Source organism: Erythrolamprus reginae, chromosome 1 (genome assembly GCF_031021105.1).
Source record: "Erythrolamprus reginae isolate rEryReg1 chromosome 1, rEryReg1.hap1, whole genome shotgun sequence".
NCBI classification, from domain to species: domain Eukaryota; kingdom Metazoa; phylum Chordata; class Lepidosauria; order Squamata; family Dipsadidae; genus Erythrolamprus; species Erythrolamprus reginae.
Genome location: NC_091950.1, coordinates 135,415,314 through 135,431,065, shown reverse-complemented (window position 1 = coordinate 135,431,065; position 15,752 = coordinate 135,415,314). Strand labels below are relative to the sequence as shown.

The following is a 15,752-nucleotide window of genomic DNA, read 5'->3' as shown; positions in this document are numbered from 1 at the left end:
AACAGAGGAAGGAAGCAAGGAAACTTATGAAAGGGGAGAGTAAGAGAGGAATGAGTGAAGGGAGGGAGGGAGGGAAGAAGGTGGGAAGGAGAAAGAAAAGAAGAAATAGAAGGGAAGGTAAAAGAGAGAAAGAAAAAGAGCAAGAAAGAAAGCTGCAAGCATCCCCCCGAGCCCCCCAGGCCGGCTGCAACCTTTTAAAACACGCGCGCCGCTTCGCAGCTGTCTCCTGAAGCCGAACGCGGAAGTTAGCGTTTGGCTTCAGGAGACAGCTCCTTGGCGCTTGTATCTCGAATTTGGGCTTGTAAGTAGAACAAAAATATCTCTCCCCTCCCAGCTCTTATCTCGAGTTGCTCTTAAGTAGAGCAGCTCTTATGTCGGGGTTCCACTGTATTTGTTATAGGGTCTCCTGCTTGAGCAGGGACTAGAGGAGATGACCTCCAAGGTCCCTTCTAACTGTATAAGAATAGGAGATTTGGTTAAGAATATGTCAGACTCATTAGTTCAGAAGAAAAGCCTATTTAGTTTGACATTCCTCCCTTGCACCCCAATCAATAAATGCCTGCAGGAAACTTACAAATACAGTAGAACCTCTTGTCATGACCGTAATCTATTCCATGACTTTGGTTGCAACTCAATTTGGTTGTGACCAGAAGTGAGACTGATTGCACACATGCACTACACAAAAAAATTGCACAGGTAGGGAAATCTTCGTGGTTGTGTTTGATCATTGAGCATTTGTTTGTGAAATTTTTGGTTGTGGTCTGGTCCTGGTCAGAAACATTATTGACCATAGGTTCTACTGTAATGCATTAAGTGCAGTAGCAGCCTTCTTATAATCTCTAACAACTGCTATTGTGATGCATACCAACTCCAATAATGGAAGCAATACATAGCTGTTTAAGACTAGCAGACCCTTATTCTCATGGTAATTTTTGTTTAAAGAAGCAGTCATATGGCAACTGATTCCTATTTAGTATTATCAACTTTCTACCAATATGCATCATTTTACTGATACAGTGTTCCCTCGATTTCCGCGGGGGATGCGTTCCGAGACCGCCCGCGAAAGTTGAATTTCCGCGAAGTAGAGATGCGGAAGTAAATACACTATTTTTGGCTATGAACAGTATCACAAGCCATCCGTTAACACTTTAAACCCCTAAACTGCAATTTCCCATTCCCTTAGCAACCATTTAGATTATTACTCACCATGTTTCTTTATTAAAGTTTATTAAAAAAATATTTATTAAAGGTGGACGAAAGTTTGGTGATGATATATGATGTCATCGGGCAGGAAAAACCGTGGTACAGGGGGGGAAACCGCAAAGTATTTTTTAATTAATATTTTTGAAAAACCGTGGTATAGACTTTTCGCGAAGTTCAAACCTGCGAAAATCGAGGGAACACTGTATATCAAGCAGAGGTTCCAAACAGTAGAATCCCAGATTTTTCTCATATCTCCTTCTCCTGAAGTTCTAAAACACTTTTATCTATTTAGATCAGGGCTGTCAAGCTCCCGGCCCACGAGCTGGATCCATTATGCAATGGCCATGCCCAGGCTCGGTTTAGGGGTTTGGGGGAGAAGTTTAGATCAGTTTGATGCCCCAGATTTAGATGGTGAGAATTCCATTAGATTATGGAAGACCACAAAAGGAAGGACAGTCAGTGAAAAATCATTTCTGAAAGAAACGCAGTTTGAAATCCTGCTGATTGAGCGACTTCCCAAGTATCAAGGTTCTATTTAAAACCATTAGGTGTCAATCGTGTGTGTGTGCGCGCGCGCATGTGCGCAAGCATATGTATTAAATGTACAATATAAAGAAGAACAGATTCAAACTTTTATAATTGAGATGTTTTCCTGATTATTTAAAAATATTACAGCCTTGATTTAAATTACTCTATAAAACAGAAAAGTATTAGATATTACCAATTAGGACAACTCTTAAAAATCCTGTATGAAACTGGAATAGGTTTACCTTAAGTGAAATGTAGGTAGGTAGGTAGATACTGCTAACACAGGTAGTCCTAGAGTAACGACCACAATTGACCCCAACATTTCTGTCATTAAGCGAGATGGTTAAGTGAATTGCCTCATTTAACAGCCTTCTTGCCACAGTTAAGTGAATCAGGTTTACTTTGATTGTCAGAAAGTCACAAAAGGTGATCACATGACCCCGGGAAACTATCTTAACTATCTTAAATGAGACAGTTGCGAAGCGTCTGAATTTTGATCATGTGACCATACGGAAAACAGTCACTAATCACTTTTTCAGTACTCTTGTAATTTTGAATGGTCACTAAACGAACTGTTGTAAATCAAGGACTACCTGTAGTTACGGTCAGTATAAGATAAGCAAATATTCTGGAAAAACAGAATCCGTTTTTCTTACTCTCCACCTAAAATTATACATTATAACTTGTTGCATATAAATAAATGTTTGACCCCACTTTGATAAAGAAGCACAAACTAATTGGGAAAAATAGTAATGTATTATATTGATATGCTGTCCAATTTCCAAAGAAAATGCTAAGTACTGTAACTAAAGGCAATCATGAGTTTTTGGGATTGTAAAGTTCTTATGCCAAACACTCCAGAAAGGAAAAAAAAAATATACTAACTATATTGTTTTAACTAAAAGAAATAGTTGGACTAAATTTTTCTTAGTTAAAAGCCAAGATGAATTTCTCCACTTGGCTGCATTTAGTGTATATTTTATGGACAAGTATTTTTATGTCAAGGAAATTCCTTCTTTGATTGCTCAAAATATTCATTAACTGAATTGCTACCAAATTTAGAAACTATACACCCTTTCATACTGGATACATTGATGCAAACCAAAATGACTTTGCCCCAAGTAGCAATGCAAAGCAGTTACTCACTTTGTTTATATAACATTTTTTCTTCCTTGTTTTTCCCAAGTAGAGAGTCCACTTTTAATAAATAAAACATTTAAATTAGGTGTCAAAGAACAATGCCCATTTGGGGTTATTTTGATGTATGTACAACATGGTAAAAACGAGAAATAATCTTTTAGGTAAGTAACAATAAGGACTTTAAGACTTAAATAATTGTTAAGTTTTAACTTTTAAGAAAAGCAGAATCTGGCTGAATGTAAAAAAAAAAAGTTTCTTGACTAGGTCTTCAAACATGGCAACTTTAAAGACTTGTGAACCTCAATTCCCAGAATTCTCTAGTTTGAAGATCCTTGATCTTGACAGTAAAACTGATCTGAAACTGGTCTCCCAAAGAGTTGATGAGCTGTTCTTCATTGAACACATTCAATCAGAGGCTAAACAACTATCCCTCTGAGATATTTTCACTTGGATTTCTGCACTAAGGAGATGGACTTATTAGCCTAGCTCTATGATTCTCTCTAAGGAACATTTTAAAAGCCACAATAATCACCTTTTTCTTAACACTGGAACAAACTGATAGACCAATTAACTTAAAACTCTACTGGAATATTGAGCCTTTCCCCCCTAATTATCAGTTATTTCTTTTATTTACTATTAAAGCTCCACACAGATGTTATTGTATATCTAAAACAGGTCAAATGGCCAAACAAAACACAATGGCCTTTGGGAAAATTGGTTATAACTCCCCTATTAAATAGCAATTCTGGAAAGTAAAATATGATTTCAAGAAAAGGGGGAATCCCAGTAATAACTACTTTAAGAGAATGCATTATTAGCCACAAGTATATTTCTCACACTAATTGAAAAATTATAACAATTAACATTCATTAATGTGTCAAAACTTCAGTTTGCTGAGGACTGCTAAACTGAAGACAAACATTAGGCTATTTGAGAGGTTCTTATAGATAAAAATATAACAGTACAAGTGGGAAACAAAAATGACAGTTAACTCCCTTTTTATAGTAGTCTCTGAATTACTGTATAATTGTCAGAATCTACTAGAGTTGGGCAATTTATACACAGACACAATCTGGGATAAAGATAAAGCTGGCAATGGCTTACAACTGAAACATTTTTTAAAAACCTGAAGGCTTGATTTTGGTTGCTTGAGAGCAAGCTATACTGCTCAAAAAAGAAAGGGAACACTCAAAGATCACATCCTAGATTTGAAGGAATGAAATATTCTCATTGAATACTTTGTTCTGTACAAAGTTGAATGTGCACAACAGCATAATAATAATAATTAATAATAATTTATTAGACTTGTATGCTGCCCCTCTCCAAAGACTGGGGCGGCTCATGTGAAATTGATTGTCAATCAGTGTTGCTTCCTAAGTGGACAGTTTGATTTCACAGAAGTTTGATTTACTTGGAATTATATTGTTTAAGTGTTCCCTTTTATTTTTTTGAGCAGTGTATTTGAACTAATGCAATCAAGGACAGAATTGAGAAAAAAACAAATTAAAATGCAGATTGTGCAAAGAAAAATAGTAGATCATATACTCAAACTTGTGCAAGAAGATTGCACAAACTGAATATAAACAATGTAACACAATCACCCTAATTATTCATTAAAAGAAAATCTGTAAAAAAAAAACCACCTACCAGTAAAAAAAATCTTTGGTGCTCAAGAACAAGCATGTTAAAATATTGTGTGATTTCTGAATACAAGCTGATAAAGTCTTGGGTTATAACCACACCAGATTTAACTGTGGTTGATTGAAAAGAAAATGTGGATAACTGATGTAGCAATAAGAGAAGATAGCAGAATACAAGACAAAGAATTGTAGAATATCACAAAGCATCAAGATCTAAAATCCAAAATTGAAAAATTATGGCACAAAGCAGCTGTGATGGCCCCAATGATTATTGGCACACAAAAAATCTTGGATAGTAGTTAGAATATCTGCACATTGGAAAACAAATTCCACCCATGAATTGCAAAAGGTCACACTGCTTCATCTGTTGATACATCACAACAACCTAGGTTTTCTTGGGAAAGATTTGTTGCTTATAAAGGCCAGCATTCCATAAAAAACTGGCAGCTGTGATTTCAAATTGTTGTGAACAGATAATAAAAAACTTTTGAGGCAGTGGAACAACACCTCCCTATTCCAGGTCCTTGGGTACATCTCGAAAGGTGGACAAAAACCGCCAAATCCAGTCTAAACATCTGGCTGACTATGCGACAAACTTACACTGCTCAAAAAATAAAGGGAACACTTAAACAACACAATATAACTCCAAGTAAATCAAACGTCTGTGAAACCAAACTGTCCACTTTGGAAGCAACACTGACTGACAATTAATTTCACATGCTGTTGTGCAGATTCAACTTTGTACAGAACAATTTCATTCATTCAGATATAGGATGTGTTATTTGACTGTTCCCTTTATTTATTTATTTTGAGCAGTATATAATATCATAACACTCCTTTTGTGGTAGTGCTGCAAGAACACAAGAGACTTTGTAAACAAAATGGAACACAAAACGTATGTACAAGGAAAACCAGCTGCAAAATAAAGAAAAGCCCCCTGTATCCTTATTGATGTAGAAGACCCACATAAGGAAACACACCATTCTGGCTTCTTTCCTCAAATCTTCCTCTGCCTCTTGCATCAATGCAAATGTTTATAATGAGAACACACACAGAGCAGCGTATTATTAAGGAGGGAGACGGGCTCTTTATTTATATATCCAAGATTAATGAGCTAACAGATCGGGACCACATTACTAGTCAAGCACATTTCACAGAAACATAGAAGACTGACGGCAGAAAAAGACCTCATGGTCCATCTAGTCCGCCCTTATACTATTTCCTGTATTTTATCTTAGGATGGATATATGTTTATCCCAAGCATGTTTAAATTCATGGATTTACCAACCAGGTCTGCTGGAAGTTTATCCCAAGCATCTACTACTCTTTCAAATCAAGCCAGAAATTCCTTCTTCCAATCTGAATAAAAGGACTACGAACTGCATATGGAAATGTACGTGATTGTCTGATCACTCCCTCCAGTCAAGGAAGGAAGGGAACAAATGTTCACTGTAAGTTTTGTCTGGGTATGAAAACCCCCAGACAAAACTCTTCCCAGAAGTCTGTTTTGACAAAGTGTTACGTTTCACAAGTCAGGCAAAGTCTTTCTCTCCTCCCGCTTCTCCACCCCCCCACCCCCGGTTACAACTATTCAAATAAAAGGAAATTAGATCCGCTCTTTTCCCCAACACCCCCCACACGCACACGCACACGCACACGCACACACACACACACACACACACACTCTTCTTCGCCACAAAGCAGATGCCAAAAACAGTTTTGATTCAGCCCCGGCTCGACACCCGACACCCCCGCTCCTCTGAAACTCCTAGGGGAGAAAAAGAAAGGGGGAAAAAACCTCCGCGGCCCAGGGCCGCCAAAAGCGCTTAGGAAAGTATAAAACTTTTGTCTCGCTCTCGAGGCACAGGCTGAGGGAGCTCGGGAGCCCCGTGACGCAAAAAAAGGGCCGAGGGAATCCTTTTCCTGGAGGAGGGGGGGGTAATAAAAAAAAAAGCAGGCGCCCCCAAATCCTACGTTGAACGAGGCACGGCCCTCCAAACTTTTCAGTTCTCTTTGGGAGGGAGACACAACCGAGGCGCTTTTTTCCACACACACACACACACCGCCACATCAGGAATGGGTCGGTCGGTGGGTCTCCCCCTCTCCCTAGCCGTGCAAGTACGGCCGTCCTTCCCCCTCGCAGGGCCACACAGCCCACCCCAGCCTTGCGCCCCCTCTTCCCGCCGCCACGCACGCTCCCCTCCCTCCCAGCCACGGCGCTTCCTCGCGGCCCCGCGCGCGACGCCTCCTCGCTAGCGTCCCGAGTTGCAAAAAAAAGAACTTTGCTGCCTCCACAACAAAAGGGGCTCCCCTCTGCCCGAAGCGCGGGATGGGAACAGCCGGCAAGGGAGTGGGGAAAGGGGGGCGGGGGGTGGAGGGCGCGAGAACCGCCCCCCCCCATCCCCCGCGCAGAAACGTACCCGCGACCGACCCCGAGTTGCACCGGAGTAGCGAGGCGGCGAGCAGGAACAGGACCAAAAGCGGCGGCGGCGGCGGCGCTGCCGCCTCCATGTTGTGCTGCAGCGGCAGCTGCCCGCGGACTGGCTTAGGCGGGCTCCATGCCCCGTGTGCACCGCGCTCGGCAGCTAAGGAGGGCGGGCGCTCCCCGGAGCCGACTCCTCCTCCGTCTCCTCCTCCTCCTCCGCGTCGCTTTGGGGAAAGGAGACTGGGAGCCTCCCGCTGCAAAGCCAAAGCCGAGGAGGAGAAGCGGAACGGAAGCCAAGCGAGGCGCTCCGCCTCTTTCCCGGCGTGGGACACCGCCGCGGCCCCCTTTCCCTCCACACACCCCCGCCTGTCCCGGCGCGCCTCACTTGAGGAAAGACCGCCAGGTGTGAAGTTCGCCCTTCAGGTTTTAAATTCAACAGGTCGCCTCCGCTAGAAAGGAGGAGGAGGAGCAGCTGGGGCATGGAGGGGGTGGGGAAGCGTAAAGGTGCCCACGAACCGCTTCCTTCTGCTAAAGTCGAGTTTCCCTCACAGACGCGTTTGCTAGAAGTTTTATTTCTGAATAACTGGGTTGACAGAGTCAACGGAGCCCAGTTTAAGTACAGGCGGGTGTGTGTGTGTGTGTGTGTGGTCTCTGTTTTCTTGGAAATAATAATAACAATAATAATAACAATAACAACGATAACAACAACAACAACAATAATAACAATAACAACAGTCGTAGTAATAATAGTAGTAGTAACAATAACAACAAGGAAGATGATGAGAAACAACAAGAAAAACTTAGCCTATATCAGGATCCTAAAATTGAACTTCAACTACTCTGTCATAAACAAGTACAGGTGGTCCAGGTAGTAATCGGCACACTGGATGCTATGCCAAAAGACTTTAGCCAGCATTTGAAAACAATAAATATTGACAAACTCCCGATCTGTCAGTTGCAAAGGGCCACCATAATAGTAGCAGTAATAATAGTGGTAATAAAAGTAATAACAACAAAGATGATGATGAAAAACAACAAGAAAAACTTAGCCAATATCAGGATCTGCAAGCATCATACAAAAATACATCACATGGTCCTAGATGCTTGGGAAGTGTTTGACTTGTGATATTGTGGTACAAAATCCAGCATATCAATCTCCTTTGCTGTGTATTATTGCTTTTTTTGAATAAAATAACAACAGAGTTGGATGGGACCTTGGAGGTCTTCTAGTCCAACCCCCTGCTTAGGCAGGAAACCCTATACTACTTCAGATAAATGATTATCCAACACCTTCCGAAAAACTTCCAGTGTTGGAGCATTCACAACTTCTGGATGCAAGGGGTTCCACTGATTAATTATTCTAACTACCAGGAAATTTGTCCTTAGTTCTAAGTTACTTCTCTCCTTGTTAAGTTTCCACCCATTGCTTCCTGTTCTACCCTCAGGTGCTTTGGAGAATAGGTTGACTACTCTGTGGCAACCCCGGAGATATTGGAACACTGCTATCATGTCTCCCCTAGTCCTTCTTTTCATTACCCAAACTAGGTAATATCCACAAGGCTAGTTATGCTAGTAAGATGATTGATCACCTCTCGAGCAGGCTGGAGACTCTCACTGGGTCACAGGAAGGGGCTCAGTAATAATCCACCATTATTAAGAACTTGAGGAACAAAAGGCTGTTGTGATGGCTACCTTCTGCTGGCAGGAGCTTTGAATCTTGGGAAGCTGCCAGACAGGCCTGCACCTGTCTAACCATTGACTGGCCCAATGTGGCTGTACATATGGCCAGCGGTGGGCTACGAACCGGAACGCTAAATTGCACTCGCCACCACGGCTCGTAAGTTCTTGCGGGACCAGCGTGATTTTGCTGCTGCACCTGTGGAGGTAGCAAAATTGCGCCCGTGTTTCGACGAGGTTTTACTTGCAGCTCCGTGCGTGATTTTGCTACCTCCACAGGTGCATCAGCAAAATCGCACTGGTCCCACAAGAACCTACGAGCTGCGGCAGCGAGCACAATTTAGTGTTCCGGCTCATAGCCCACCGCTGCATATGGCTCAGGGCTCACCGACAAAAATGCTTTGCATTTTAAGCACCTTGGCCATGGTAGGGGTAAGCAATGTGCCACCCATGGTGCCACAAGGCTCTCCACTGCATTTGACTTATCATTTTTAGATTCTTCTAATTAGGAATAAAATAATAGGAAGTAGGTATGCTGCAAAGTGCCAGCCTTGTATGTGTTGTTTTAAAATAATGTTCTGAAGGGGAACATATATAATATATTATATATATTTTATATATTATATTATCTTTATTCGATTTGTATGCCGCACCTCTCCGTAGACTCGATTGTATCCAAGTGGAGATTAGATACAACCCAAGGCCTTTTGTTTTAAATGTGTTTGCTTCCTACAAATTAGAAATTAGATCAGTTGCAGAGAATGGTGGGTACCAATCTCATCCATTTGCCTTGGATGTAAGTATATTCCTATACAACTGTTTGGGCCCACACAGTGGCACTCCCAAAACTCCAAGTATGCTCACCGGTCCACTATATTATGTCCCTCCATTTAAATATATGTAGAGTGATACTATACTGCTATTGATTCAGGTTTTCAGAGTTATTTATGCATTGATGGTTTTGTGACAAGTAGCAACAATCCACACCATTATATTTCAAATAAAAGCATTTTCCTAGTACCCTGAACCAATCCAATAACTCACCCTCTGTTTCCAAAGGACATAGAAGCAGACACATTCTTCAAGAGCGTCCAGGTTCTGTCAATCTACTCCTGTCAAAACCTGAAAGCAGGCTAGACTAGGCCATTGATTTAATAGCTAGATACATGGTCTAAAGCCAGACTGGCATTTGGGTAATCTATTTAAACAGGAATGCTTATTTCAGTTTTGCTCCAACTAAAAATGGTTACAAATGAGCTGGCTTATTGGGTTATAAGTTAGAAAATGAACATTTCCTTATTTTAGATTTGTTGTTTTACTGAAATGTATCGACTTCATACTTCTCTACAGTTTGTAACATTCTTAGTGAGCTAAATGTACAAGTCCTTGGCATTCCATGTGGGACTTAAAAGTCCATAATTTTTTTTTTCATTGTTCATTTGTGACCTGAGAAGTTGTGTGTCTTCCTCAGTCGAATAGAACCAAGAGGGTATTTCTTATTTCTCTCTAAGAAATATATTGCGTGGGAGATGGTACACCACACTGATTTACAGACAAAGTGGCCTCAAATCTTTGTGATTTTCACTGTTGTGATAAAATGTGTTTTGCAAGAATTTGGGAGTTTTTACACGTGGGAAAGTTTGAAAGATTTTTTTTTTTAGTATTATACATCCCAGTAGTATAAATGAATATTTTTATACAGACTTGTAAGAAGCCGAAAGTAGAATCAAAGCAGTTTGTAAAAAGTATAAAGTTGGAAGGAGGCTTGGAGCACGTGCCCATTATCGATGTATGCAAGCATGCCTGCCTTGCTATAAAATAAAAACAAAAATTCAAACTGTTTGCTTGTTTCACAATGCTTATAATCGTTTTTACAAGTTGAGACAATCACCAAATCCTAGCCTATTTCTAGGATTTAGCATCCAGTAAAAGAATCTGAGTTTGATCTGAGTCCCAATAAGCACAGGCATAATAAAATTGGGTCTAGTAACATTACATCTTTAAGAGTCATAGACTCTTTCTAGTTGTTCTTTAACAAAGATTCTACCCTTAGCAAAGGTAGAATCCAGCATGGCTGTTAGAACATTCATCTCTATCATAGCATTCATAAATTAATTCCAACTTTGAGGTTTCTGTTTATCAGCATGTGCTCAGGGTTGCAAGGCCCCTTTCGCCAAGTCTAAAAGGTTAGCATTAGGAATAGTTACACCTCTGTATAAAAAGATGCTACAGATATCCCATGCTGAAATGCCCTGATGCTCTTTCATTTTAATTAATGTACAAAGACGAGGGAGTCAAATTATTATCCGCCCCGAGTCTACGGAGAGGGGCGGCATACAAATCCAATAAATAAATAAAATAATAATTATTATTATTTTCCAAAGGCAAGACTAATAAGACTACTACTAAGGCAAGACAAGAAACAATGGATGGAAACTAACCAAGGAGAGAAGCAACCTAGCACTAAGGAGAAAATTCCTAATAGTTAGAGGAATAGCTTGCCTTCAGAAGTTATTGGTGCTCCTTCAATAGAGGCTTTTATGAGACTGGGCAACTATTTGTCTGAAATAGTATAAACACTCCAGCTTGAGTAGCAAGTAGGACAAGAAGTTCCAACTCTGTAGTTGTTTTATTATTCTACATTAGGACCTCATGCATTGTTTCGTCTGGGGAGATGGCTGTGGTCAAGGATCTTCTGGCAGATAAATGAGATTCAGACTATTCTTTTTACATTTGTTTTGTCACATTAGCCTTAGAGATTCCTGCAGCACTGAATTATGGAGCTTAACCTTGTCCCCACACAAATCAGCTCTGTAAAGAATGGCACATTTCATCATCCAATTGGTCAGTGGCCTTAGTTCCTATAGTAGATGCTCTCCCTTGCAGATTCACCATCTGATGATGCAATACCAGATAACATTTTCTCAGTATTGTTCATTTTTATCCAGCTAGCCGTCTAATCATCAGCAGAATATCAGCCCCTAGTAAAGATCTAGTAAACCTTCCTGGTGAACAATGTGCTGCTGCTTTTTGAGTGAGACCTTTCTATAACTCAATTTTTAAATGAACCCTTTCTTTCTCCTTGAAGTCTACAATTGCTAAGATTTCAGAAGAGGTTTCCCTTTCAACGTGCTTGGAACTATTTCTACTATAGATTATTGCAGTGTTTCCCAACCATGGCAACTTGAAGATATTTGGACTTCAATTCCCAGAATTCCCCAGCCAGCATTCGCTGGCTGGGGAATTCTGGGAGTTGAAGTCCAGATATCTTCAAGTTGCCAAGGTTGGAAACACTGGGTTATTGCAACACGCTCTACATGGGACTACCGCTGAAGAGCATTGGGAGACTGCAGCTGGTCCAGAATGCAATTGCTTGAGCTGTTGTGGGTGCACCTAGGTACACCCACGCTACACCAATTCTCTGCGGACTACACTGGCTCCCAATTGGTCTCTGGATGCAATTCAAGGTGTTGGTCATTACCTTTAAAGCCCTACATAGCTTAGGGCCAGACTGTAATCAAGAGCGCCTTGTACCACACAGCTCCCAGTGACCAATAAGGGCCCACAGAGTTGGTCTTCTCCGGGTCTCATCAGATAAACAGTGTCGGCTGACGGGCCCACGGGGAAGGGCTGTCTCTGTGGCTGCCCCACAACTCTTTGGAACCAACTATCTTTTGAGATCTGGACCGCCCACACACTACTGGCCTTCTGGAAAGCTGTAAAGACCTGGCTGTTCCAAAAGGGGGTGTTGATCAGGGTGATGGGGGCGTTGATCGGATGGTATGCCATCAGGATCCGGCCATTAATGATATGTATGGTTTTAACTGTTTTAATTGTTTTTAATTGTCAGTTTTCAAATTATGTTAGATTGTTTTTAAGGGGCTTTAATATTACATCGTATGTTTTATTATTTGTCTGTGTGCCTCCCAGAGTCCTTTGGGAGTTGGGTGGCATGCAAATCCGAATAAATAAACAAACAAATAGTGCCAACCAAATCATTCTTAGCACTGCATAAGATGGCCTTTCTCTGTTACAGTTTGGCATTTACTAAGGTTTCTTATAAAAAAAATTCTTCAGTTTCTGTACATCCTCTTTGACATCCTGATGCCTTTTTACTCTTCTTTTTCATAGAATGAACAAAGAGGTGTGACAAAAGATACCTGCTAGATGCTTCTTATTCAGGATGGAAATTTATTTATTTATTCATTCATTCATTCATTCATTCATTCATTCATTCATTCATGTATTCATTCGTTTGTTTGTTTGTTTGTTTGTTTGTTTGTTTATTTATTTATCATTAGAGTCGAAAGGGACCATGAAGGCCATCTAGTTCAACCCCCTGCCCAAGCAGGAACCCTATAGTACACCAGTCAAGTGGCAGTTCAATCTTCTCTTAAAAATGTCCATAATGTTGGAGTTCACAACGTCCGCAGGTAGGTTGTTCAGGTCTTTCAAATGAATCACATATTGAAAGCAATATAATCAGTGAAGGGCTACCAAAAATTTTATTACCACACTGTGGGCGTGGCTTATGCAGGACACCCTGCATTTTCTTTCAACATCTTTCAGTGCAAACTGGGTGCTCTGGGGTGGAGCTCCACTGCGTTCCCCCCACGTCCAGGCAGTAGCCCTCCCTTGACTATAATGTCCACGAAAAAAACAATGAAAGGAACAAGAGTTTCTACTATATTCTGATGACATGTTGCTAACGTCAAACAAATTAGTTCGTGAACCTTTATTTTCAGACTCATCTTTACAGTCCATGATTTGTACTGAATAATGGCTAGCAGACACCATTTCAAACAAATTCCCTTGAATACTTGGGAAGATTTATTTTTGTGTACAGGAAATTGAAATAGTCATACTAATTACATTCAGTAGCCAAGAAATCAATTGTTAGATTCTATTGAAAGTGTAGCCAAACCTTGACTATTTATATTTTTTAATAATAATCTTACAATATGTTTTGACATTTAGATAAGGACTTTAAGTTCAGTACAAAATGTGCAGAACAAACATGTAAAAGAATTAGACAAACAAAATGGAACCAGTTCAATTTCTTTACAATGCAGAACCCAATGTCTTCACAATGAATTATCCTGTGCAGTACCAGGATAGAAACCAATCTGGTTTGCATTACATGATATGGTAGATCATACTTAATTTAATTTGGCATATTGTCCAAACTGAAATTGTTGGTCATATTTTGATAAAGATGCTCCATTTTAACCACAATCTGTGACTATGGCTTGATTTTGATTAGCTTATTTAACTTAATCTGGACATGACTTGGGAAATGGGAAAATAATATACAGTACTGTACTTACAATATAAACTTTTAAAAGTCTTACATCTTACAGTGTCTCTGCTGCTTTTAGTTCAATGTCATCCTGTGAGAGTACATAAGCGATCAAGGAGAGACATAAACATAGCTCCCCAAGCTATGGTCAAAAGCAATAGTCATCCCTATCTTCAAAAAAGGAGACTCTTCTCTCGTTGACAACTACAGACCAATATCACTATGCTGCGTCTCATGTAAAATCATGGAATCAATTATAAATCAATCAATCACCCTTTACTTAGAATCTAATAATCTACTCTCTAACAAACAATTTGGATTCAGAAAGAAATTATCCTGCAACCTACAACTACTTCACTGCAAAAACATTTGGACTACCCACCTAGTTCAAGGAAAATCCATTGATGCAATTTATATTGACTTTTGCAAAGCCTTCAACTCAGTGGTCCACAACAAACTACTGTACTCCTAAAACTCAAATCCTATGGCATCTCAGGATTCCTCCACAGCTGGTTTACTGCATTCCTGTCAAATAGGCAACAAGTTGTCAAAATTGGAAGCGCCATTTCCACCCCCGTCTCTGTCAAAAGTGGTGTCCCCCAAGGTAGCGTACTGGGACCTACGCTCTTCATTCTCTACATCAATGACCTTTGCGATAATATCACAAGCAACTGTGTTCTTTTTGCCCACGATGTAAAACGTTTCAACACCACGGACAACACATTTACTCTCCAAAAAGACCTCGACTTTGTCTCAGATTGGTCTAACACCTGGCAACTTCAAATATCAACCAACGAATGCTCTACACTCCACATCGGCAAAAAGAATCCAAACCTCATATATAAACTGAATAAACAAATTCTCACAGCCAACCCAGTAAAAGTAAAAGACCTTGGAATATTAATATCAAATGACCTAAGTGCTAAAGCCCACTGCAACATTATTGCCAAAAAGGCTTCTAGAGTTGTTAACCTGATCCTACATAGCTTCTGCTCCGGCAATCTCACACTACTCACAAGAACCTACAAAACTTTTGCCAGACCCATCCTTGAATACAGCTCATCTGTCTGGAACTCATACCACATCTCGGACATCAACACCCTTGAAAACGTCCAAAGATATTTCACCAGAAGAGCCCTTCACTCCTCCACTTGAAACAGAATACCCTACGAAAATAGACTAACAATCCTGGGTCTAGAAAGCATAGAACTACGACGCCTAAAACACGATTTAAGTATTGCCCACAAGATCATATCCTGCAACGTCCTACCTGTCAATGACTACTTCAGCTTCAACCGCAACAACACAAGAGCACGCAACAGATTCAAACTTAATATTAACTGCTCCAAACTTGACTGTAAAAAATATGACTTTAACAATCGAGTTGTCGAAGCATGGAACTCATTACCGGACTCAATAGTGTCAACACCTAACCCCCAACATTTCTCCCTTAGACTATCCACGACTGACCTCTCCAGGTTCCTAAGAGGTTAGTAAGGGCGTACATAAGTGCACTTTCGTGCTCTGTCCAATTGTCTTTCCTTTATCTCATATATCATATATATTTTCTTCCTTTCATATTTCTTCTCCTCTATTTTTATATATTTTCTTTATATATATTACTACATGTCTATTCTCTTCTATATATATTTTGTATTGGACAAAATAAATAAATATTTTTTTTTTAAAAAGGGTAAAGTGAGACTCAGTGTCCACCTGTCATACCAATACAACCAGTGCTCCTAGGATCAATTGGAGCACCTTGCTGTCTATTTATAAACAGGTGCCTGGAATACTGTAGAACAGATGTACCATATTGTCTGGTGTACCATTAACCCAT

The 15,752-nt window shown here is 40.3% G+C and overlaps 1 protein-coding gene across 1 annotated transcript in view; it reads right to left on the bottom strand.

The window, feature by feature from the left end:
- LRP5 (LDL receptor related protein 5) overlaps window positions 1–7,141 on the bottom strand; it is a 175,104-nt gene extending 167,963 nt beyond the window's left edge. Inside the window, 1 exon segment of the mRNA XM_070765886.1 lies at window positions 6,932–7,141. Within this exon segment, the coding sequence (XP_070621987.1) occupies window positions 6,932–7,022 (91 nt within the window). The 5' untranslated portion in view covers window positions 7,023–7,141.
- Window positions 7,142–15,752: the final 8,611 nt, after the last annotated feature.